A 27,518-nucleotide genomic window follows, 5' to 3' on the forward strand; every position below is an offset into this window, starting at 1 on the left:
ACCAGTTAACTTTAGCCATCTTTAGTTACAAAAATTCGTCCTTAGCATTTCTCAGCCACTTTTACTCATTTGCCTTCATCCTTCAATTCATCTTTAAATCTCATTTGGTATCTATGCTCATTTTTACTGATACATCTATTTAATACTACTAACAGGCAACTGAACTCCCCGCCGCCCCCCCGCCAACCCCACCCCCCCACCCCCCCAGCAGTTTTTAACTTTGATTTTGTTATTCTTTTGCAAGACACAAAATAGTTTTTCAGTTGAGGAACACAAAAGTGAAAGGGATCTACAGGATCAGTCCTGCAAGTAATTTCAGAGAGAACTACTTTGTTAATTCCTTTACATACCCAGCAAATTCCATCTTACTCACCACTATTTCAATTGGAAGACTGTTGCTGAATTTCATACTGCAAAAGATTTCCTTTCACTTTTCAGTCTAAAATATATTCATGGTCAAGTGCATCCATTCTTTCTGTCAACACCGTCTTTAGTCTATTCATAAATATAATTAAATATCCTTATAACTTTTGGTTTGTTAAGGTCAACCAACCATGCTTTTTTAGTCTTTACACGTATGGCATTTTCTTGGTATCTGATCATCAAACATTTTCTGCACTTCCAGTACTCTAGACTGGATTGTACTGGAATCTGCATAATGCTATTAATATTCTTCCCATTTGGAAACAATCTCTTCATATCTTATACATTTTTTTTTAATATGTATATATACACACAACCCCCCAAATCTACAAATGTGTTTGTAAAATTGTTTTGTAAATTATCTCTTTCCTTAATAAAGAGCAGACCAGCAACAGATTTCAAAAAACTAAGAATTAGTAAAAATTTTATGTCATGCATAAAAATTAATCCTTGCCTATGTTTTCTTGGAGCCTACTATTTTTGGGGTAAATTGTTCAAATTTTTTAGAGCACTCTAGATTGGCATCTTCTATAAATGGGATAACCTTAAGTATTTTACTTAAAAGTAACTACATTCAATGCCACAGTGATAAATGGACATCTATCATACTCTAAAAAAAGTATTTTCAGAAAAGAAACACAGAAAGTAAAAGAACAGAGCTAGCGAGTAAGTGTAAGGAACTGAGCAACTGAAGTCATTCTGCTGGAACTCACTGTCCAGAGAGCTGAGCACCACTGTGTCACTAAGCATTTGTTTACTACATAGCAAGTGTTTAAAAATTCAGTGAAACTTGAGCTATTTTTTTCTCTGTAGGTTTTGTGGTTTGCTTGGTTGTTTTTTCCTCAAAGGCAATGTCCAGAACACCATCAGTACTAAAGAATCTGTTCATGGTATTGTTTACAAAAGCTCCTAACAGACAGTGACTATTTTATTGTTGGATGTATCCTTTATTTTATTAATGATGAGAAGTAATCAATGGAATGCTAAAAATAAACGTGTAAAGAAATCTAGTCTGAAATCTGAATCTGTTGTCTGAAGCAAGTTCAGTGGTCACGGTAACACCAGTTGAAGATTGACTCTTGCCCACTGTGAAATAGGCATGGCTCTTCTAAAAAGGTCACAATTTTTTCAAATATAGGCACCATGTTTTAAATTTTGCACATACAAAATATGTTCATATCACTCAAATTACACAATGTGGCAGTGTTATAAATCTGAACATTATTGTCAATTAAAGACAGAGAAAAGAGCCCAAAGCTCATGTAAGACTAATGACTGGGACAAATCCTGAAAAGAGACAAAAAGTATAAAACAACAGTTTTCCTGTTGTACGTGGGTTTGTGTGTGCATGTGTGAGAGTGCATATAACAAAAAATGTTTAAGAGTAAGTCCAGATAATAGCCCATCCATTTGTTCTCAGCTTCTTATCCAGTTTCATTGCTAAAGGCTTTGATTTTAACTGCATGTTAAAATGCAAATCGAAATCCCATATAAGCCATTAGTTAGTGTGTTGACTGGTTTCAACCAATCAAAATTGACAATTACCACCAAATGTCTTCTTTTTAATCTACTTGTCAGCCTCTGGGTATGTAGGATACTTGACTGTCTCAATTTTCTCCTTAACTTTATAGGATGGGTACAGGCCTGTTCTTCCTAATTTCCTATTGATGCCTTTTGAATAACCATCCCAGTGGTTTCCAGCTACTCCAATTATATCTCCAGGTTCCATAGGAATTTCATCAGCAGTTCGTGGATGATGAGCATAAATAGCAATCTGGTTGTGGGCATTCTGTCCCCCAAAGTAGTAGATATCATCCAAAGAATGGAAATACGCTGAAGCATCTGGATGCAATGTCTGCATAATTTCATAGGCAACTCGACAAACCTTAGAAATAAAAACAAAAGAGAAGTTATAAATATTGTGTATGCCTGCAATAAACCACAGAAGTCAGCAACCAGTGTGTAACAAAGGGACACGCAAAAGGATCAAGTTGAATTAAAATAAAAAAAGATTCACACACCTTCCACCACTACCACCCAAAACCCCCCCAAAACCAAACCAACCAGAAAAAAAAAACCCACACAAAAAGCCTGCATATTTACTAACAAGAGGCATTCAATTTTGCTTATTTCAATTAGTACTCTGGTGATCAGATCTGGTAAATAAACAAACAGATAATTAGAACAGTTTACTTTGAGTAAAAACTGGTAACATCTATATGAACACTAGCCATCCTGATTTCTAAAATGAATATGTAGCCAATCAAATGTAAAAGCAACCTGTTTTCCTTTTCTACTACTAATAAAAAATGTATTTTACTTTCCTTCAAAACTTTAGAACTTACATTTTCAAAATTTATTCTGCAATAAAGAGGCTTTATATTTACTTTTCTAAAGCAAGCTCCAATTTTCACAATCAAGCAGTTCCAGAAGTCCAAGGCTTTAAAATGCTGTTAATATTAGAACAGTAATAGAATTATGACTGTTGGCAACTTGGAAGACAACTAAACGAAACTGAATTCCAGCAAGACAATAATGATGGTGAGGAGATATATGTATTTTGAAGTGTCATTGTATCACATTTTATGAAGGGAATTTTCTTCCGATTGAAAACAGGACCCCACATCAGAATCACATTGTATCTCTTAAGAGCTGCCAGACACACAAAAGGCTGCCGCTATTTTAAACAAAGCGCTTTTCAACAGTTGGCTAGAAAGCTCTTCTCTGTAAGGTGTCTGATTTGGCCACTGTTAACTTTCTGGCTTCTAACCTACATCACTATATCTTTCTCTGATTTTGTGTAAGCCTCATAAACTAACAGTACAGTAGAAGGTGCTTCTTTAATATGAAGAAGCATTTGAGCTTTTTCATAATTTTCACTTTAGGTAAATACAGTAAAGCTTTATTTTACTCTTCTCCCTCTGAAGATATGGTGAATAGAACTTTAATCATTCAGACTAGACATATTTGTACTTTCCTAGCACGAGAGAGGCATTTACTTTAAAAATGTAATAATACCTTTTAACCCTCCCTATTCTTGGAAATAACTTTGAAGAAATAGCTTTCAGAAAATAAGGTTGAAGTTAATTATTTCAAAGTACTTGTTACACCCCATAATATAGAAACAAATTTGATTACCCATACATTGGCAAGAGTTTATTTTATAGCTTCTTCAATTGTTTCTGATGTTTTTTTTCTCTGCACGCATGTGCACCCCAGGAGGAGGATACACAAACACTCCGTAAGAAATTTTAAATCTTTTCATTAGAAATAGTTTTTAGTGAGTGTAAGTGTTCTGCATACCTGATACAAAACATACAACATCTCCTCTTGGCAACTGTTTCCTTTGTAGTGCCAAACCTCAGTAACTAAACTGTAAGCTGTTGAAGGCAGTAGGCAAAGAATCCACATAGAGAACTACAGTTAAAGCCAGCCTCCCGTTTTTTATTTACAGGTTCATTTGTCTTCCAGCCTGCATACTTACATGTACAATGCAAAATACAAAGACTAATAAGTCCTAGAAGGAAATGAGATTATGAAGAAAAATCGGGCAGAGGGAGCTACAATTTCATCTAAATTAAGACTGAAGAGACAAAAAACCTCTTTTGCTTTAATGTGTAATCTTAATTCTGCTACTGTGTCATGATTTGTGTAACTACAATGTGGTTTTTCCATGCATCTCAATTAAGGCAACGTTGCCAAAATACAGTGCCAAGGTAGACTGTTTCCTTGACTCCACATCACTTGATGGGCCTAATTGCTTTAACAACAGTATTTTAATGAAATATCTATTCTTCATCTTATATCAGTATTCATTTAGTTTTGGTAGCAAAAGTAATAATTAATATAGGTGACTTCCTAAAGAGCCTGATTCTATTCACATATACTGTAATTTTCCCTTAACACCTCTGTAATGAAGTTTTGACTCACTTTGGCAAGGAACAGAAAATGGAAAAAAAGTCAGCATACAATTGATTAATGTGAAAGTCCAAAATCACACTGGAAATAAATTAGACTACACTCTTATCCTTTATCTTCATACAGACTGGACAAAAGACTGTCATTAACAGCCTGATTTTGCTTACCTTCAATGCCAAAGTAATTACCAAGCTGTTTATTTCATTGATGAAAGGAGATGGTAGTTCAAATGTTAGAGATCAGAGGATCAAATTTTAAATGCATAAAAGAGAAATCTCTCTGAACAGTGGGAAAACTTGCAAAAGACCTTAGAAAAGCCCAATATATGAAGATACTGTAGAGATTCACATTGCCATATGACCAGCAAAACTGGTGCAAAATGATTTTTGAAGAATTTGAGTTATTAAAGTACAAGAAATTGCCCAGAATAAATTAAGAGATGGTTGGTCCAAATTCACAGTCCCAGCTATTGAGAGTCTAATACAGGATTTCCTAGACTTCAGTAGAATTTTCTGCAACTCTGGAAAACCAAGTATGTCATCCAGCAAACATGTCTATTGTCAAATGCAGGGAGGTGCAGAATGAGAAACAAGCTCAGAGATACCAGGTACCTCAGAGGTACCCTCAAAGGGGGTTGTACCAGATGACCTCTGGGCATCAACCTATATTACCTTAAATTTGTCAATGTATTTTAACATATATTCTTCTTTTGAAATGACTCCACCACTTACAATATATTCTGTCCAAGCAGTCTGACCTATATTTAAATGTTTCTTCTATGTCTACACGCAGTGTTTTCTTTAAAGCAAATATTTACCACTTAAACCAACTATCTGAATATAATAACAGGAGAAAATGTTACAGGTTTCTTATTAAGCTTTTATCCAAGAGCACGTAACTCTTCCTTCAGAATAGTAACTGTCTCTACACCAATGCATGTGCTGCATTTAAGATATACAGCCCTAGGTCTTAACTGACAATCACCTCTTTCATTGTGATATGCATTCAGTGGATATACTTCAGCTGGATTAAACATTATTACAAAAGTGGATGGCTCCTCACAAGCTTTTCTTAGGCTTCTTACTTTGGAATTTATTCATATCTTGATGTAGCTTATATTATATAACCTTCTAAATATACTATAAAATGTAATTTTCTTCACTGGGTTTGGTTAACAGTGAAAAAAAAAAGAATGTATCCACGAGCATGATTGAGGGATAAGAGGCTTCTCTATACTTTTTCTGGTTTTGCTGTCTTCTTGCAATAGTAATGTTACTACAAATTCTGGCTGTCAAGGTCAATGTATCACTGTATTAACCATATATTAGCATTACTATTATGCTTATTACCTATCTAATTGCAAATTGTCTTCTGCACTGTAATGACGTTTGAGACTGTGGATAACATGTCTTTTTAAAGTGAATTTTAACATTCCATTTTGCGTCTACTTCTGTGTAACAGTATGATCATGGGTGATCATAATCACCTTCTATAGTTGAATGCTTTCCTAACTACGAGTGTCAACTAAGAGCATGTATGACAAGAGCAGGTAAAAAACATTCACTCTCTTTGGTTTCAGTCATATTTTGCTATACTTCAATCAGGTGAATCAGCATATCAGTCACAAAATACTGCTTTCTGATCTACTGTAATCTTACAACAGCTTTACATTATATAGTTTATTAATATACAATATGACGTAACAAAGAAGAAAATGCCAACCATGACATTACATGATTTAGTTTTCTAATGGACTCCAACTTGCTTCATCAGATCACTCAAGAAAGAAAGCTTGTAGCATATAATTTATCTGCAACAAGAAGTCTCTACAGATTACAGTGGTCAGAATTCATATTTATTGTGCTGCTGCTGGATTGCTATAAACACAACAGACTTAAGAGAAACTAAAGGTCTGCTTTTTTCATTCTTTCCATTCCGACAATCAACTAAGGCAACAGCAGACATGTTTGAGCTCCACTAGAGTGAAATGATGTGTAGAAATGAATGGACACAAGTCATATATTAATTTTATGCAAAATTTAAAAGTGTTAAACATGCTTAAAAGTTTAGATGCCTTAACTAAGCTGCACAGAAATGGATGGATTCAAGTTATACATTAACTTTATGCAAAGCAAGGAACTCTTAAAATGTTTATTATTTCCTGCTTATTTCAAAAGTCTTAATTAAGCCAGTAACTTCAACTGAAGTAATCAACCACTGCTTACAATCCTCTAAATTTTCACATAGCACACCAAGCCTTTAATCCTTCCCTGAAATTTTCATGAGAGTGCACTGAGAATAAGATAAAGAGGCATGAAAGAAAACTAAGATTAGAATTGGTATATATACTGTATATTGTATTTGCATTGCAGTTTACCTGGGATGAAAATGTACAGACCAGGAAGTCTGCCTGAGACAAAAAGTGAATATCCAGAATAACACCTCTTAGGGAGTTTTCAGTGTACCGGTTATGAAGTCCTGCTGACCAGGATATGGAGTTATCACTGATAAATTCATAATTTGGATACCTGTAAAAATATAATAAATTGTTAAAAAGCAAAGTTGTCTTTTTTTTTTTTTTAAAGCATCATCATGTTTGCTGCAAGACAAGGTTGTTAATTTGTTTTAAGTGAGTCTCTGCTTTACAGGGAATTAATTATAATTTTGTTGAACGCTCTAGAATGTTTCTGCTGCCTCCAAGGATGCCTTTATCCAGAAAAAAAGAAAATTAAATAAAAAGATGCTGTAAGTCTGTCTGAGATTCAACACTGTAAAGGAAGTGAAAAAGTATCAGGAAGTATACACCACATTCTGCTAACACTACTGATTTTAGATGAAATATACTCAGATCACTTTAAGTTCTCTACTACTAAACAGAACACAGAATTGTGTCTTTACTAGACTACATTTTCCTTACTACCATACTCCGTTACATACCGATTATGACACTGTACGAGAACAGTCACCTGTAAAAGGGACATATTAAATAAACTAAGCTAAATTTAAAAAAAAAAAAAAAAAGTAGTCTTTCACAGATATTAAGGCTGCATGGAGAACTACTTTTGCAATTTACTGGTCACAAGGAAATAAAAGAAATGTAAAATTTCATGTCAGCATGCCTTTCTTGACGTATCATAAAATAGTAATACTTTAAGTCAAAATAGTTTTATTTGAAATATAAAACTTTGGTTTATATTATTTTAAAAATAAAATTCACTTTTTAAAACAATGATCTTTAAAGGAAAAAAGCCCCACTTTTTAGAATTCTGAAAAGGAATGATCTTTCTCAAAACATTTGTACCCCTTTGCTGAAAAACTGAAATAAACTATAAAATGTAGCACAAATTCATTAAATTTTCAGTCAGCCTCCTAACAAAAATAAGTTTTATAAGAAAAAATCCAGGTAGATGTAAAAATGGTGATAATGACATTGCTGTCACACAATAACTATAATCTAATCATGAAGTGCATTTCATAAGACTAACCTGCCAACTACAAAATTTCAACTACAGGACTAATTATAAAATAATTAAAATCTATTTTTCAAATTTACAACTCCACAGCAATTATAAAGCAATATATTACATACGATAGTAAGGCAGCTAATATTACATTTGTAAGAATTAAACTTTCTTATACTGTTTAATAAAGATAATCAGAATATAGAGCAGGCTGTAATGCTGGAGCAACAATAACTTAGACCTGTAACTGGATGCTTCAAAGCCTGACGGTCCTATACTGAACATTGTTCAAAATAAGGTTTACACTCACGGGTTCTGGAAAAGTTAGCACACACTTCAGTACAGCAGTGCAGCACGTGGATACAGTCTGGACACATGGTAGACATGACTATGACAAAGTCTTGTAAGAATATGCCTAATTTACTCAATTTTAATGTTAAAACAATGGGAAAACTGTTTTCGAAAGTGAAAAGGGAAAAGATAGCGGGCTTTTCCATCTAACATTCACTAGCCATGCTACCAAGTCAGGAAATTTATCTCAAGAGCATATCAGGCAGTTGTGTGCAAAACTTGGAAATCTGAGGAAGAATTTTAATTTATCATCACAGTGATTTTAATAGATTTTTTCTTACGAAGAGAAACACCTGCTCTAAGAAAAAATACACGTATGGTAAGTTTCCCAGAGATCGCATGACAACTTTGAAGTGTGCATCCAATCATGAAAGTCAGGGAAAGTTCATGTTAAGTTAAGAACTAGACAAAACAAAAGAAACCAGCCAAAAAAGGCGGAAATATTATTCATCTGGAATAACTGATAAAACCTCTTCTGAGAAATTACAGGAGCATATGGATCAATAAAGACTTTTTCAAGATAAACTCTATCACGACGATAATTTTCTTTCTTATCTTCTCATGTCTGTTTTTTTCAATATTTAACCAGCTCTCAAAATACAACAAAATACAACACAATATTAGTGACACATTCTATTTCTGTTTCTATTGTGTGGCACATTAGTACTTTTTAAAAACAAAAAGTACAGACCAAACCCATCTGTCATACTCTGCTGGGAAAACTAGCTGAGGAACAGAAATGGGCATCAGTCTTATTTCCATGACACAAATTTGAGCAGGAGGCAACAAGCAACATGAAGAAAGTTTAACAGAAGATGTCACTCCTAGGGAAAGTGAACATAGTAAAGATATTTGCATATCCCTTTGCAAGTTCATCACGTCAGGAATACTGCTAAAATGAATCACTTCTTCAGACTTCAAAAATCATAATCCACATCCTGAGTAGAGAAAAAAGAACGTTTCTTGAAGAATCTGGTTTCTTACTAGCAAAAGATCAGTCTAATAACTTAACAAACGAAGCACACCAAAATGTGTTATACTGGATCTGGTAAAAAAAAAATAAAAATCATCAAAATTATTTATACATCTTCTTATGCATACATTTAAAATTTTCTCCTTCCTCCCCTTTTTTTCCTGGAAACAGTCTTTGAGATGCTTTTAATTCCACTTTGTAAAGTTGATCCAAATTCACCTAACCAACAGTTTCAGAACCTATTTCTTCAAACCAGTGATCCAAGCTTAGCTTTTATCTACTCACATGTTTAAGTTTTCACACAAGTACTTTTACACTGCCCCACATACAAAATGCATTATTCATGCCTGGGAAAAGAGGTTTCTTTTAAACACCCTAACATGTGAGTATAACAGCAGCCATACCCAGCGTGACCAAAAATCTTCTGGTCTACCATCCTGTCTCCAACACAGGCTGAAAGCAGAAGATAAAAATACAGTAAAAGGCCAAGCCAATACCCCTCTCAAGTTTAGCCATATGTGGCCCCCTGAACTTACTGCATCAGGTAAGGTTTAATTCTCCTTCCCACTCACTATAGTGCTTTAGATTCTATTTAAACCTATTCTTACCACAACGACTACGAAGAATAAAGGAAATGAAACTTCTAAAGCTCTATAGTTAGCTCTTGCTTCCTTCTATTCCCTTTTCCATTTGTATTTATATTATGATTAATGCAATACTTACATTGTAAGCTTTGGGGGATTTTTTTTTTTTCTTTTTAAGCAGAACTCAGGCATGATCCTATTACTAGGGTTCCTGAATGCATGGTAAATGAATATTAAATAATAAGATGTCATATTCTTACCGACAGAATCATCTAAATACAGTATTTTGTAGGATCCTTACTAGCTTTCCAAAGAAATTGCCCACACATTCTCTTCCCTATAACAGGAAGCAACGAGACTGTTAAGATAAAAGCAAAGAATGGAAACTGGCAGAATACTGTTTTCTTTGTATCTGACTACGTATATGTAGTATTATAACAGAACCACAGAATGGGCTGAAAGGGACCTTAAAGATCATCTAGTTCCAAGCCCCCAGCCATGGACAGGGACACCTGCCACTAGACCAGGTTGCCCAGAGCCTCATCCAGCCTGGCCTTGAGCACTGCCAGGGATGGGGCATCCACAGCTGCTCTGGGCAGCCTGTGGCAGCGCCTCAGCACCCTCACAGTAAAGAATATCTTCCTAATAGCTGATCTAAATCTACACTCTTTTAAAGCCATTACCCCTTGTCCTATCACTACATGCCCTACTAAAAAGTCTGTCCCTAGTATCTCCTCCACATATCTAAAACCAATATGTAATTCTTCTAAAGCTACTAACAGATTTTTGAAACACATATACAGGCCAGGAAGGATTTTATTTTTTCCCACAAGGAAAAGGGGATAAGAAAAAGTCAGAAGAAGGTGGGGAAGGGATAGCTCAAAATCTTTCCATCCTGCACCTACCAGCCTCAGATAAGGATACAAACCAATCACAGTTATGACACTATTTCAAGTTCCAATTGGTTTCAGAAGCTGATCAACTAGTTGTGTAACTACAACTCATTGCTATGCTGTGCAGCAGGTGCAAACCAAGATGAGTCCCAAGCTCCTGTTTTCAATTCACTAGGACTGGGGAAGTGTCCAGAATGGGCAATGTGAGTTTTCTTCCCTCTGAAAGAACTTGTGAGGATGTGTGTAAACAGATGAAGTAAGAAATAATGTTTGCTCAAATCTTGCTCTAAAAATAATTGGAAAATGTATGAGCTGTTCATCAGACTGAAGAATTTTGAAGCACTACTGAATTCTATATATCAGATATACTATGACTTGGGGGCAAGGAGGGTTGCAACAGCTAAACTACCGATAGTACACAGGGAGAAGAGACATTAACTTGCTATTGTGGAAGTAAACAGTGAAATAGGGTAGAAAAAAAGCTTTCATAAGTGCTGGAAAAAAGCTCATAAAGGAGGCAAATTACTGAAAAAAAAAATACAGATGACTTCACAGGTAGACATCCTGAAAGGAAGAATGTAATTTCTTGAATATACATGAGAAAAAGACCTAAAGAGATTCATACATAAACAGAAAAGACATTAAATACAGTTTCTCAAAAATGTATGTGTATGTTGTTCAGCTACATTATTTTGAATACTCTACCTTTAAAGAGAGAAGATTCTAAAATAACATTATAGACAAGAAACACATATACTAGCAATTCAAAAATTTGTGTTTGGAAACTATTAAATGAATCAAGTAAAAAGAAATTTACACCATCACTAACATATCACTTATCTAAGACAATGACCTCTGCTTACCAGAAGTTGTCAAGTGCTTCAATCATATAATCATACAGCTGTTCAACTCTTAACCATGTTCCTCTCTAATCATGTTGCTCTGTATCATCCTAATCCTGAAAATGTATCACTATATTTTTAAAAACAAAACAAACAAAAATACTCTACAAACTGATAGTACTGACTCCACTATCTTTACTACTGTACTTGCAGTTGGTAGACATCAGACTGCAAAGGAAATTTCTGAAACTTAAGTCAAAACATTTCTGTTTTCATGACTATGAATAGTTTGAAATACTTCTCTTAATAGAAAGAACATGCCTATTCATGCAAATGTTGGCTAATTTTTCATTATTTAAATGCCAGTTTTGCTTGACAGCCACTCTCATGTAGAGAGACATAAAATATCTAGTACTTACTAATATTACTGCTCCCAATACTGAATGCAACATAAGCTACTGCGCTACAATGTGACAGCTGTTTCTATCAAAGCTTGGTAGTTCAATGTGACTAGAACTTTGTCAGAAATGTAAACTGATTCGTAGTTTTCTTCACAAGAGGAGGAACAAAATGTTCTTTATTCCCCAAAACCTGACCTTAACCTGTCTTCAGATGCCCTTCGATGCTGAAGCAACAAATCACATCCTGTGTTCTACGAAATCACAGGAAGTTTCAAAAGCCGCCTACTCAATTGTAAGCAACAGTAGAGTGCAAGCAATTTAGGAAATTAGTGTCAGTATAAACTATGATGTGAAAACTCAACAGCAACACATAAAAATTCTTCACTACTTAGATTCTATGGCTTTTCTTCAGAATACGTAAAAATCAATGCTGTAGTAACCACAGAATCACAGAAAGGTTTGGGTTGGAATGGACATTACAGATCATCTAGTTCCACCCCCCTGCTATGGGCAGGGACACCTTCCACCAGATCAGGTTCCTCAAACCCCCATCCAGCCTGGCCTTGAACACTTCCAGGGAAAGGGGCATCCAGAACTTTTCTGGGCAACCTGTAATGAGCTGTATCTTATCATACTTCAATAAAAGTATGATTTGGAATGGACTTCAAACTGCCACAGAAACTGCAATGCTTAATAAAATTCAGTACTGTTCTACTGAGCAAGTCACAATTTGACTATTAGATTTTGTTACTATTGGAATCTTGGGATGATATATTTACGTAAGTAGTACATCTCTATTATTCACAAAGCTATTGTATACAGTGCTAAGGATTATAAATTGAACATAAATAAAAAACAAATGCATAACTAAAGCTGTTAAAGCAATATTGAATTCGAATATGTTACAAACAGTAATTAAAATTATTTAGGACAATGTAACAAATTAAATACTATAGCCTCAATTTTGTATTACCTGTCTTTTCATTGTTCAGATTTGCACTTTAAATATTATGTTATCATAATTGTTTCTGCTACTGTTCTTGTCTCTACATATACAAAAAAGGAAGGATTAGATTGTCATCATCTGGAGTTGTGTATGTTCATTTAGTTTTTTTCAAAACTCCGTAATTTTAAATAGCAGCCCTTTACAGGCTGAAAGACAAATAAAAATATCACAATTGAAATAGGCAGGTTCGCAATGCTGTAGAAAATTCCTCTACCACAAAATAACATTTTCTGCTTACCTTGTATCTGCCAAAGAAACTTTGTAATCCAGTATGTTCTCTTACAATTTTTCTAAGCAAGTCTACCAAGAGCAAAACAGCTCAAAAAATTGCCACTTCTGAGTTACCTTACTTTTAAAAAGTATTAAATTCCCTGCTTAAATGAAAAAAAATACGTATTATTCTGCTCAAGGGATATAAAATGTTGGAAACAGAAATAGGAGTTATTCAGGAGACAAATACACGGTACTGAAATTGAAAACATGCTGATTTGTACTCAGTAATGAATATGATTAAGTTCAAGGTATCTGAAATATCCATCCAAGTTTCCATAGTCATGGCAATAAGCATTTTTGAAATTGTTTATACATCATAAACATCATAACCTAAGAAAAATACAGTGAAATAATAGATTATTATTGTTTGGACAGGTGAAACTTCTTAATACATGAACTAGTTTTTACATTATTTCTGAATAGTTTCTTCTCAATACATATGTTCTATAAGAAGTTTGACGTAATTATTTGTATTTTCACTTCCCTTTTACAGAATCGGTTTATTTAGTCACAGGTATCTTGCTCAACCTTCTAGATTTCTAACATTATGGTTTGAAAATCATACTTGGGAAAAACAATCATCAAAAAAAAGAGAATATCTGAGAGAAAAGTCAAAATCACTGAAAGCTGAAATGCAATCCTAACTGTATAAATAATAACAACAAAATTTAGGTACTAAGATATACACAATAGTCAGAAAATATAAAGCTAACCAGAAGGAGAAAAATTGTAATAAAAACATAAGTCATCTTACTTGGATTTTGCCTCTTGCAATAATGAAGGGTCATCTGTAGCCAAATAAACTCTTTTTTTATCAACATGCATTCTGCGAGCAAGAAGTTCAAACCGCTCTTCAACATGTACCATATATTCTTCAATGGGATGAAATGCTGCTTCTGTCCCTACTTTGTCTGTCCTTCGGACGTGAACACTGAAAAAAGGCAGAAACTAGGAATTCAATTTATGAGTACAATACATAATTTAGCAACTGAAATTTTAAATTTAAGTTTCATGCCTGTACTTTTAGAATACATACTAAATTGAATCCCTACACAAAACGAGGAAGGATTTAAACTCATTGACACACTGACAACATGAAGTTAGGTGTCAGCCTGTTCTTGAAAGCAATATAATAAACTTGCAAGGAAGTCAAAGGGTAACTGAAAGATAAGAATAAAAGAGATTTAATTATAGCACACAAAGTATTCCTTTTGTGCAGAAGGTTAAGCTATCCAGTGTAGTTAGATAATGCTTGATCAATATAGCTCAAAAGCAAAATCAGAATGTTTGCATCATGGATATATTGGGACACCAGCTACAATGCTGCATTTGAATGAAGGTAGTTAAAAATATGCTTGAAACCTAACAAGTCTTCAGATCTGCCAGTGGTGAAGCAGCCTACCAACTGAATGGTCAAAAGCCAACTAACTTTAAGACAGATATATTGTGTACTCCTACAAAAGAAAGATTAAGGATTGAAGGAAAATTCTGGCAAGGGAAGCAGACAGCGGCAGCAATATTTTTCACATTACGTGACAGTAAAACCTTTCTTCCACAAGCTGCTCTTTACTGCCCATAGGTGCTTTCCTTGTTTCTCCCCACATGTCCCTATATAGACCTTTCCAATTCATAGCTACTGTAAGAAACAACAATAGTGAAAACATCAGCAGGAAAAGGAAAGGCACATACCATGTTCAGTGCAGCCAACAACAAACATTAGTTGTGGATTGTGGCATGTAAAATGTAGGCTTAGCCTTTTTTCCTCAAAGGCAAAGGCTATACACACTCGAAAAGAAGACTCAGACAGAAAAACATCTGGAGTACAAGCTGTAAGGCAATTACATGAATGGAATTCCGTATTACATTACTAGGTGTGGAAGGACATATGAAAAAAAAAACCTTCTGTTGAGCTGCCCTGTACATACATCTGTCCAGCTATACATAGGCAAGTATGCATAAGAAGTCCTTGTGATCAGCTTGTATTATGCACAGTTAAAAAATAACAGCTTCATCTAGAAAGCATCCTCTCTCCCCACAAAATGTTTGAGACTCTTGGATAACCATCGTAAAACAGTTTGTCCTGAACAGGAATCACTATATGCACATATTAAAGCACAGGCAGTTAAAAAGAAAACTAAATACCCACCCGATCACTGGATGTTTGAAACCAAGTTTCCTTGTAGCTTCCTCTATTTCTTTTTCTAACCAGGGCTGTGGACGAATCAAGTATTTCACAAACTGTGAGACCCACCACACTGCAGGATCCCCATGTACACGAATTAGCCTATCAGCCAGGTCTTCAGGGATAGCCAAGGGTAGATAAGGTGGCCGTGGGTGTAAGCTGTCAACAATGGGAAGTTCCACCACCTGAACATCCTTATCATTAGCCTCACCTGTTTGAAAATACATACTAGGATGAGTCAAGTAGTTTACTTTTACCATTGGCAAGTAACATCCCAAACATATCAGCTAAACTGTATCTTCAACTTCAAAAGGACTACCTAAAAACCCTTGCTCTACTTTTTCAAATAGCATTAAAAAAATTAATAAAAATCAGTTTTAGACTAGATTTATGTACAAACTGTATCTAACAATCTACTCCAGTAGAATGAAGTTGAAGGTCCTTGAATTCTTAGCAGCTAGTAGTTAATAAAATATAAAAAGTGTACCTCGTTATATATTCATACCTTTTTATATACATCATTACTATGTGCTAAGGCTCACTTGGACAGACTTGTTACCTAAAATGCTTAAAAATCAGTTACTTGTTTAAAAAATAAACAAATAAATATTTTAAGGCATAAGAAGTTGCTAAAAAATATACAACTCTGCTGCTCTTTTGAGTACATTTTCTTGCAGTAAATCTCAGCATTTCAGACATCATTTGAACCACTGAATTAGCCACTCTACTGACAGAAGGGGAGAAAGGACATGAAGAGAAACAATTCCTGTCTTGAAAGTTAAACTATGAAGATAAATATAAAATTAAATAGATCAAGGAAAACAGCCAAGCACTATACAAGCGTGTGATTTACATACAGGTAAGAATTTCTCACCTTTTAAATACTAACTAAACTGTAATATACAGATGTTTTAGATGGGACTTTCATTCAAGGCTCAATAGGCACTCAATATTTTTAAGTGTTTTTACAAATTACACGAACATGTCTGCATAATTGATAATTTGAAGCTATTTTCATATACTGTAATGAATCATAATACATGAAAACATAATACCAAGCATTACATTTGTGAAAAACTGAACATTTCAGATAAGATTTCTAGTGTACTCATTTCCTCCAAAAGAATATTTTCATTGTCTGCAGAGCTTACTGGCAAAGGTGGCTAGTTCTCTGTTTAATGCTCAAGAGCCAGGAGAGAAAACTGTTTTAAATACAAGCAAATCAAACTCATGCAACTGTTGATGATCAAGTAAATCTAATGGCTGAAAAAAATCATTGAAGTGCAAGGATAACTATTTTTATTTTAAAAACAGTTTTAAAGCCCTAAGGTTAGAACACTTTCACATGCATTAAAAGACATTTCAGTATATTTGTGACAAAATCCTAGAAATATCATGACTATCGCATGATTACATCATACATTGCCAAGAATGCTGCATTAATACCAGTGAGTCTACCTAAATTCTATGGTTGTGCAAAATTAACTGTCAGGTGTGTTAATGAGTGCACTTTAATATATGAAAAACTACTTTTTGAAAAGGAACTGAAAATATCATGGTTATTTCATATAGAAGATTAAGAGTTCCTTACTTTGTAAAACTACACAGTATGAGACCCAACAAGGGAACTACTACTGAAAGTATGGCTAACAAATGGAAAATCAAGTGAAATATTCACAAATGCAGATCAAAGAATGTCTTGTTATTATAATTAGAATTTTGAAATGGTTACAGAAGCCCCTCATGCTTCAGGATTTTTGCCAGTTACTGTTGACAACGTAATTGACAGACACAGTGTTGCGTTCAGACAATGCCTAAACTGTGGGGTTTTTTTTTTAAATGAAAAAAACCCCGAAGAATCAATGTGATTATCACTGTTTTTAACAACGTTCTATTTTGTTAACAGTTTACATAAAATTAGAAGTGGGCAAGGTGCATAAGTCTACTTAATCCAAACACACAAACTTCTGATAAAGCACAGCCATTTGACGTCACTGATTAAGCACAACTGTGTAATCAAACATGCAGATGTGTGAACAATTCTAGGAAACTTTTTGACAGCTTTCTAGTTTTTATCACCTTTATTATCATTCTGTACAATGGAAAAAAAACTTCCTGTTAGTCTTCACTCACTTTAAAAAGTATGACGTAGCAAATGCAGTAAAACTTAGAGCAACTGTTTGCTTGGATAAAAACAGTGAAGAGTAAGTCTCTGGTAACCTGAAGGAGTAAACAACTCTTTGCAACAGCCATATAGGCAAGTGACAGCTTTCTTATCCAACTGATCACTTTTTTTATTATTTTTTTCAGTGTTCATTGAAAAATTCCTAATAGGCAATGATCTTGTCTTATTTTCAACAGGCATAATTTAAAAATCTTTAACTGAAATTATAGATAGCAGGATATTGTTTTAGTTTACTCAGAAATAAGCTGCAATAAAAATTAATGATACAGTAGATAATCAAAACTCAAGTCTGATTGATAGGCAAGCACATATATTACAAAAACATTAAATCACACCCTTGACTGATATGAATTGTAGCTGTTCAACTGAACACAGTGAAGTCGGGTTATAAATATGGAATGATCTTTTTATCCACACATTTCTTCAGTTTTTAGCTATGCATTCCCTAAATTTTAAAATACTTCAGTTTTTCCACTTCCCAGCTGTATTTTCCTAACTAATAGATAAGCCATAAAAGGTAATAATCCATACTAATGCTTTTATCTTTTTCTCATGTTGGTAGCTCAAATCACAGTACCATCATGGCAATCAGGTCCAATTCCCTCTCAGCATAGGTCCAACTTTGACATTTGATCACAGAATCATGGCATTATTTACATTGGATGATACCTCTAGAGTTGTTACATGTCATTTACATTTCAGCAATATTTTAAGCTACTTCTTCCAATGTAATTTGTTTTGCTTTTACGGGTGCCAAAATTTGCCTCTGTAATTCTATTTATAGCTTGTTTAATGTTCACAGGATTCTCCAGGTGCTATTTGTTTGAAAATGTTTGCAAACATGCCAACACGCCTTCTATTACTTTTCTCAACCCAGCAGCCCCCAAGGCTTTTTTCCTACATCCTTTACTCTCCTCTCCTGCACAACTCTTGCAACTACCCTCACATACTCCCATGTCTCTTACCACTCCTAGTACTGTTTGCCTGTTGGAAAGTGACATCTGTGATCATCCACTGCTTCTCACTTGCTGGTAGGCCTGAATATTGACTTCAGCAGCTGTATACACATACCCAGGCTATCTGTTTTAAGGACTTTTGATAGACCTTAATTTCTTAGATTTCTTTTGGTCAAATCTGGCCAAAATTAATCCAATATTCAGAACTTGTACTAAGTTAGGGGGAAAAAAGGGAGCAGATAGAAAGGTACAGTATGATGACGAAACTTTTGTTCTCACAAGAAACTCAGCTAAAGTAATTTTCTGCCAAAGACACCGTTTTATCAGCTCTCCCCCCAAAATAAAACTTTGACGGTAGTTTTATTTCTGCTCCATCAAAACCCCTAACTTCCAGAGCTGCTCAACTACCAACATGTCTTTGTAATGCAAGTTCCACCGTCTTCCAATAGTATTTATTTTCCCATGTCATTCTGGTTCTTTGAAAATCCTACTCATAATCAAAACCACAACATAAACAGTGCTCTTAACTGTCCTAGTAAGTAATGAGATGTCAGTGAATATTATCCCTCTTGGACCTAATGAAAGCATGAGCTGAGCGCATCTATTTCTGCATTTGAAATAGCCTATCACAACTAAAACAGTAATATCTGCTGATGCCTTTAGGGACTGCATTTTCTTTTGAGTTAGCTCAGGTAAGATGCTTTATAAAGACCTATATTTCGGTTTCGCTGTATTGGAAATTACTCATCACTTATTAGAAGCTTTTTATGTCCATTGTCATGTCACCTTCAGAGAACATTAAAATGTAAAGATTTTTTCCCTTCCTGAATTGTTTAGATACCCAGCATGCCAGCTGGAAAGTATACAGATGAAGTGTGTGATTGCACAAATTAACTTCATATAACAATTAGTGAAGGCTTTTTCAGCAGACTGTCCAATTAAGTATAAAAATCAAGTGCTTACTAGTAATTTATTTTTCCTTTTATCTTTATATACTCAAAATGCTTTTGAACAATGCCACATTTCATCTAAACACCTTACATGAAATGGGTACCTGTCCAAGAAGAGCTCCAGCTACCTGGCTACCAAAAAATACCATTAAATGTATTTGCAATGGCAAATACACTTTTACAAATGAAAGAGGTTTTGCCATGTTATCCAGGTTTAGTCATTCATGCAAACAGTAGTCAGAGTTGATGATTTAAAAGTAAGATCTTACATAAGGATAGATGGAATAACTTAGGAAATATACAGAAAAGATCTTTACAGCAATATCAAAGAAAAACTATTTTGGGGGTTGATTTGAAACATTTCCACTGAAGCTTATTCTCTAGTTCAGTGTAATGTTAATTACTATATACCTGAAGATACTTCCAAATACTTGCTTTGAGTATTAGGTTGTCTGCTGGAACACAAGATAAACAGCTTGCTTTTATAATAATCCTTCAACAGCTTCAGGGACTTATCTGCAGGGACTGATCTCTGGCATGCATATGCTAACTGGACATATGCATGAGCCTTTAACAAGCATGTATAAGCATGCAAAAAACAAGACAACCTCAAAACACTATTTTAGGCGACTTAAAAGTTTCCAGCAGGTTATGAGAATGGAGCTTAATATTCGGAGTTGTCTGTCCAGGCATCTAGTGGAGAAGGGCTCCCAGTTTAGACATTTACTGTCTTTTTGAGCTACTTACTGGTCTGTAACTTGAGCTCCCAATCCTGTCTTGTCCTAATTTGAACACTTGGAAGACTCTTCTTTCAATGAATTAGTAAAAATACCTTCATATGCAAGTCCAGATGGAACACAACCCTCAAAGTGCATGTAGACAAAAAGATGTTTTAGTTAGCCGTAAATAAAACAGCAGAGAATAAAACTGCTATGCTGTTGGATATTCATAGCAGTGAGGCACAGTTCACCTTAACAGTGCACCTGAAGGAAACAGAGAGAAAAAGGGATATACTCTACTTCACATAGTCTCCTAACATACAAGGGGAAAAAACAAGAGTGTAACCCTGCAATAATAGAAAAGGAAATTTTCCTGGCCTTCAGTCATAGCATGTCTGCCCATTTTCGAGTGGTCTATAATCTGAAGACAGAATTTAGCATTTTCCGAAGAAAATAATGGGACTGTAATGGAAGAATCAACAAAACTCCCAAGATAACTCACATATAAATACAAAAGTTTTCTCCATAAAAGGTTCTAATGATTTCTCTACAAAATGTGTTAGATGGCATTCATGGACATGTAATGCCAAAAACATGAGATCATAGTAAAGATTTTTTCTTGGATTATTAAATATTTATTGTTTCATGAAATGTTAAAAAAAGAAATATGTTGTCTTCCAATGTAGGTAGAAGACCAATGTAACAAAATGCAGGTTTTCAAATTTCTTATCTGTTCTCAACACTAGGAAGAAATCAGTGGGCTGAGGGTCTGAAAATTGAGAAACAGAAATATAAAACCTAAGAAATTATTTCTGCCTTAAAAGTCTTGGTATAGCTTTCAGTTATTTTGTATGGTGGAAAAAATATTCAGTACTATTTGCCTACTCAGATGATTCTTCATGTCTAACAAAATCTGTAACAATAAAAGAATTTCTTCAGTATGACCTTCTGAATCTATAAAAGAAACAGATCTTGAATAATTCACTGATATTTTTAGGGTTTTTAAAATTCATTTCTCAAATGCAAAAAGACAAGAACCCTTTAGGATTTGGCAAAATTATACTGAAATGAATGAAACATCCAGCCTTGAACTACCGCCTTTCTGTACAGTATTAATAGTATCTGTATTAATAGAAAGGATGAGCCCATACTAGATGATAAATTCCCATTTTCAAGACATAGGAAGGGTTTGGATGAAAAGTTTTCATGACTTGAATTCGACCCCACAACTGCCAGTTCAGATTACCCTTGTTTAAATATTACTTAAAAATACGTATTATTATTTAATCCTAACATTGCTGACATTATAATGACTAGTGCAATACATTAGGAAGTAACTCAAAATTTGAATGCGGGTGATAATTTCCTCAAAATCTGAGAATGTTTCAGTTTGGATGGAAATTTATGCAGCCAAACAAAGGACTCAGATTAACATATGCAATTTTGTAATGACTGTTTGAGACCTAACATACTTCTGAGGCAATTTTACTCTCAATTTGCCTAATGCTGTCTCCTGATATTCCAAAAACACTGGTTTTTTTCATCTGAACAAAAAAACACACTTGTATTTTTCCCTAGTGTGCACACACACAGAGTACAGCTTTTCAAGTACAGAACAGTTACCTTACATCAAATAAACTCTAATATTAGGCCAATTTTTATATTTTTGCTTATGGAACAATTCTTAGAAGACTGACAGTTAAGTAAAAGCTTTACAGTTTGTAATGGAAACTTGACATTTATTTACAAATTACAATTTATTGTCCATGATTCAATGCTCGTGAGAAAAATTTGTACTTTTTTAACTACAAGTTAAAAAAAAGTTTGTACAAGTTTAACTACTAGTACTAGTTTTGTTAGTATATTGAGACAACATCAACCTTTTAGGGAAATGGGAAAGCTTTGCTTCACAAGATATTTCATATGAACAACATATCTGATCAAATACGTGATCAGCTGTTGGTACCACTGCAGAGAACAGAGCCAGGACTCCTTTTTTCCCCGCTTCATGCACTCCTTAGATTTCCATGTCTACAAAGTAACAGCAGTGCTTCAGCTTCCCCTAATCACGAAATGTAGGGAAATAAGCCCCTACTATTTTGAACATAATTATTTCAGTAGACACATTTATTCATGAATAAAAATCCCCTGTTCTAGGTTACCTTCATTCACTTCAACATACTTATTACGTAATTCTCAGTGAACAACGTGTTTGCTAGTCTGCTTATAGTCCTTCCCATGCATGGAACTATTATCAAGGAGTCAATTGCATTTTATACAGATGTCAAATCTTAATCTAAGTTAACAATGACATAAGGAGAAGTCATTATATAAAATATCTGCATTTTTGCCCCTTGAACGTTATTGGATAGACAGCACAATTATATACATCAAACATTCAAGAAACATATACATCCTTACTTCTGCCACTGGAAAATTTACTTAACAATGGATGTATTTAAAAGCAATGTATTCCACATTAACCATCCATCCTGCTACAAAAAGCTGCTGACATGGAAAACAACCTCTAAGAACATCATTCCTTTATCAAGAATAGATTTAATGTAACTCCTCATACAATTAAATGAGAACCAAGAATACACCTAGCCTATATAAATGGCTTAATCAGAATCAGCATTCAATATTGTGGGCTTGACTGATACAGTGTGAAAGAGCACACAGATACTTATTAAAATAAAAGTGGATTTACTTTAGTATGGCACATTAGGGATTACAGAAGTGAACTATGTGTCACAAGTAAAGCAATGTAAAAAGTATTGCTACAAAACAATAAAATTAAAAAAAAGAAAAAAACCCCAAACAAACCAAACACACTGAAAGACCAAAGGCAAACATTCCTCTATGTAGAAACAAAAGAAATAAAGCTAGTTACAAGAAATAACTGCATTTCCCATAACTCTAATTTCAGATCATTAGGTCTTTCAGGAATAAGCAGAATGACATTGTACAGTTACTTGATTTTAATACTGAGAACAAATAACATGCTTTGTGAAAAAGTTTTATTGTATATACTTTCTCCTTTTTATATTTTTATATTTTTAAGAAAGAAAATAGTATTCTTGTGAAAACAGCTGTGCAGAAAACCGTAGTTTTCTATTTACACACAAAAAATGCTAAATACTGGCAAAACCACCACATCATCAACAGGACTTTACTCTGAACTTGGGAGAGAGAGGACAATAGAATTCAACTTGCTTTGTTCATGCAAGGCTTTCCGCTTCTGGAAAGGCTGCCAAACTAGGGGTCAACAGCAGCAGTGGCTCAAGAAGTCCCTATACTTATTTCAGAGATGCAATAAAACACCCGTCAGACTGGTTTTGAACCATAGATACAAACTTGTGATCTGAAAAAAGATCTCACTGCACATTAATTGAGCCACCCAGTTCCTTTAGTACAACCATTTAAACAGGGACTCTGTAATCCTGAAGCTGAAATATTGAAAAGCAAATCTTAATCACGTGCTAAGTTTAAGCCCAAGTTTTTACGCAAACATGTTACTACAGTATACTGACCACTGGATATGCCCCTCCACAGTTCCTAAATAGCAATACAGTCAGATCTCAATACTGAGTGTATATTTCAGGGTGGTTGTTCCCCATTACCTGGGTCTTTATCTACACAGACTTCTATCTGCTATTTTAGTTTGCAGTTGCTTACTACTGCAAGTATCTTCCGCAACTCTTCACAAAGAATTCTCACCTTCACTAACCAAAATACCTTATTATCATTAGAAATACTGCCATCTCATGTTCTCTCTCTTTGCCAGGTGACATGTGAGTATAATGAAGTGTAACATATGAGTATGTTGAAGTGTAAAGTTTGCATTGGTCTCTGCTGGTGACTTACTCCTCTAAAATATTAACCATTAATTTCTACCCTTTCTCTCTGAAGTTTCTTTTAACCCAATTTTATATACATCAGGAGCTTCACTTCTGTCTCATGGTAGTTTACATCTGGGGAAGCCTTCTGAAGCGCCTTCTTGAAGTGCAAGATATTAAGTGTACTCAGTCTTCCATACCTACATATTTTTTGCCTCTTTCAAATAAAGCTACTAAATTTATTCTTTCTATAAAACTCTGATTTACTCTACTCCACTGTAACATATTTTTCTGTGTATTCCCTAAATTGATTCTTCGTGACAATGTCTGTCAATTCGTCCAATACAGAATGTGTGATTTGCTGGAACCCTTTCTGAAAATCGGTATTCCTTCAGCTACTTTCTTGTAGAACAGCAATTGTTGTGTACAACAGCAATTATAAACAAAAGTGATTATAAGAAAATAGCGATTATAAACAAAATGTTTTTTTGTAAAACACTTTCAATGACACTTGTTTGAGAAAGAGCATCTAGAGTGTCCGCTGTGAAGAAAGGTCAAAGCACGGAAGCCTCCCTAAGCATTTCTAAAATGAATGCAGATATGAAAGATTTTTATGGTTTGTACTACAGTCTTGACTTTTTTCAGTGCTCCTTTCATCCCTCGATCATCTAGTGGCTCTCCAGACTTGCCAGCAGGCTTCCTTATTATGATGTATTTTAAAAAGGACTTATTATCAGGTTTTGTTGCCTGTAGCAAACCTCTCCTCAGAACCTTTTTTGGCCTTTCTTCCCATGCTTTCATATGTAGTTTGCTAGAGATTATATTCTTGCTTATTTTCTTATTTGTACAAAATTGGTTTGGGGTTTTTGGTTGGGGGGGGGGGGGGGGGGGTGGAGTTTAAATGCCTAACAATATTGAGCAAGTTCATCACATTTGCCTTTTTGAAAAAAAGGGGGTTTACTGGTGGTATGAGTTTGGTCCATGTTTTATGCAATGTCCATGCTGTTTGCAAGCATTTAGTCCTTTCTTGTAAGCATTCTCATTTTTTGTTTTGCTTTTTTTTTGGTAGCTCTCTTCTTTTCAATGAAACGTTGTAGTGGATTGTTTGGATTCCTTTTATTTACTGTTATTTAAAGCAGACATAGCTATACCTCTGCTGCATGATATCAGCTGTTATTCTCACATAAATTACTGTGAGTACTGAAACATCCTATAAGTTTATGGTACACTGTTGTGACCACGCACACACTTCAAATCAGGAATTTCAGCCCCCCATGCTATTTGTAGACTTGTTTCTTCTGGTACCTTCTTATCACCCTAGCAGAAAATGTTCTTCCCCAAGACGAGAATTGCAAGCTGAAGGCAGGACAACTCTGTGATATCACTGAAAGTCTCAATTATGCTTCCACCCTCTTTTTTCCTCAGTTCCATCCCTCTGCCTGAAAGACAGAACTTTGTTTCTGAGGGCTGAGATGCACACACAGCATATAACCTTACAAATGATACATAGTGTAGTGGACTGAGAAATCCCTACCTTCATGCAAGCTAAATTTAATTTACCTGGATGCTGCTTTCCAAAATCTCTGAGATGCAGGGTTAACTGTTATATTTTCTCTTAGATAAGCAGATGGCCACTTCAGATTTTTTTTCCCCTACCAAATTCACTTATCTGGTTTCTCTTATTTAGTCTTCCTACCTAACTAAATTTCCACTGTAGCTACAAAATGTTGAAGAGTGGTGTACCAATAAAGTAAGCCAACTGTCCTAACACATTTCCACTGGAACATGTCAACTATTGACAAGATACTGTATGTAGATGCATTAATAAAATAAAATCAAGGTTGTGAAATAACTAAAATGTGCGTATAATCTCTTTAGAGCACACACTGGGTTAATTTACATTATTTAAGATAACTATAGCTGTTTTTTATGTCAAATAGTGGGAAAAAGTAAAATTACAAAACTAAAACGTTCATTGGAATGCAGAGTATTAAACCCAAACTTCAAGGCACGTTGCAAGACATGTCATGAGAGATACTATCCTGTCTTGCCATGTACACTAATCTCATATTGTTTTGCATGATTATGGGTTTCACTTGCATAAGGAACTGCAATTTAACACGTTAGATGAGATGGCATTCACAGACATGTAATGACAAGAAATATGAAACTATGTAATAAACATTTTCTTACAACATTAAACTATTATCTATTCATACAATATATTAATGAAGGTATTCTGCAGTAATATCTGAGTATTTTGTATTGTACATTGGGGTTTATGACAATTTCTGAAAAAGTTAATGATGTAAATAATAACAATTTAAAAATTGTATTCTTCCTCAAAATGTAATTTCCAACAGCACGCTTGACTTCCTAAGCAGCTTTGGTTTAGACCCATAGCTAAAACCAAAATCTTTCAACATCTGTCACTATCAACAAATAATTAGCTAACTACAACTGGTAATATTCTTTACATACGAAGCTTAATCCAATGAATGGGTACTACATAACATTAATGTTCTGTTTATTCTGTTAACGAAGTAATATTCTTCCAGACAAGTTGAGTACACCACGTTAATTATGAATTGTTAAGGAGATAACTAATAACTTTATGATAATACTCACAACATTTAAGTTAATGTTGTGACATCATCTAGACTTTTTCTGACTGTAACACTTCTACTCCTTCTGCCTGTAGTCCCTCCAAACTAAAAGTTCTTTTGAAGATTTCATTGTATTCTCAGGTCTCTGAACAGAACAATGCTGTTCTTTTTAAAGCCTGCTTCTCTATTTTAGTACTTGATCCTGCTTCCTACCAGGTATAGAAATTACTTTTGCAGGTATCTTCATTTCTCTGCTATGTCTGAAATGATGCCAGGCTGCTAAAACAGCACGACAGGATTATAACCATAAATAACTTTGCTGCATACTATATTTAAAAATCAAGCAGAGTTAAATGTCTTCATGCGAATTTCACTATGCATAAAATTACTCACACTCCTAATATCTTCTGCTGTGTCTATCTTACTGGTCCTAATTCCAATTGCAACATTCTACAGTCTATAACACTATCTCCCTGGAAAATACCTGTTGCAACAAGGCTTTTAGGAGCTTCAGGAACAGCAACAATAATTACCATTTTCCAATTTTCAGATAACAACCTATATTACATAAATGCAACTATGACAATAACTAATATGTTCTTAAGATGAACTCTAGATACTTCTTTTCCTGATTTTGGAGAGCCACATTTTCATAACAAGAAAAAGCTGTAGCAAGAATTTTAAAGTAATTAAAAATAAATAATGTACTCTTAGGCTACAATTTAACTTATTTTAGGGCTAACGGAAGGCTGTCTCTTCCCTTGTACTGCAATGGGGAGATGATCTATAGAAGTAAACCCTTTTTAAAAGGCAAAGGGGAAAAAAAAAACCCAGGAATATATTGAACAGGGTTTTTTTTATTACACATGGATGTTGGAACTAAGTTCAATTACATTACCAGATATCTTCTAAATACAACTCTCTTTACAGTATTCTGAAGATCTTTTTTTTTACAT

At 34.4% G+C, this 27,518-nt stretch overlaps 1 protein-coding gene across 11 annotated transcripts in view; it reads right to left on the reverse strand.

Annotated features, from left to right (window-relative positions):
- Positions 1-1,347: 1,347 nt before the first annotated feature.
- Positions 1,348-27,518, reverse strand: part of FUT8 (fucosyltransferase 8) — a 187,533-nt gene continuing 161,362 nt past the window's right edge. For all 11 annotated transcript variants that reach the window (XM_055796329.1, XM_055796305.1, XM_055796312.1 and 8 more), the window contains 4 exons: positions 15,272-15,518; positions 13,880-14,056; positions 6,719-6,869; positions 1,348-2,308 (listed from right to left, as the gene is read on the reverse strand). In XM_055796329.1, coding sequence (XP_055652304.1) covers positions 1,991-2,308; positions 6,719-6,869; positions 13,880-14,056; positions 15,272-15,518 — 893 coding nt within the window. In that variant the 3' untranslated portion in view covers positions 1,348-1,990. The remainder of the gene's footprint in view (positions 2,309-6,718; positions 6,870-13,879; positions 14,057-15,271; positions 15,519-27,518) is intronic.

Source organism: Falco peregrinus, chromosome 1 (genome assembly GCF_023634155.1).
Source record: "Falco peregrinus isolate bFalPer1 chromosome 1, bFalPer1.pri, whole genome shotgun sequence".
Lineage (NCBI taxonomy): Eukaryota > Metazoa > Chordata > Aves > Falconiformes > Falconidae > Falco > Falco peregrinus.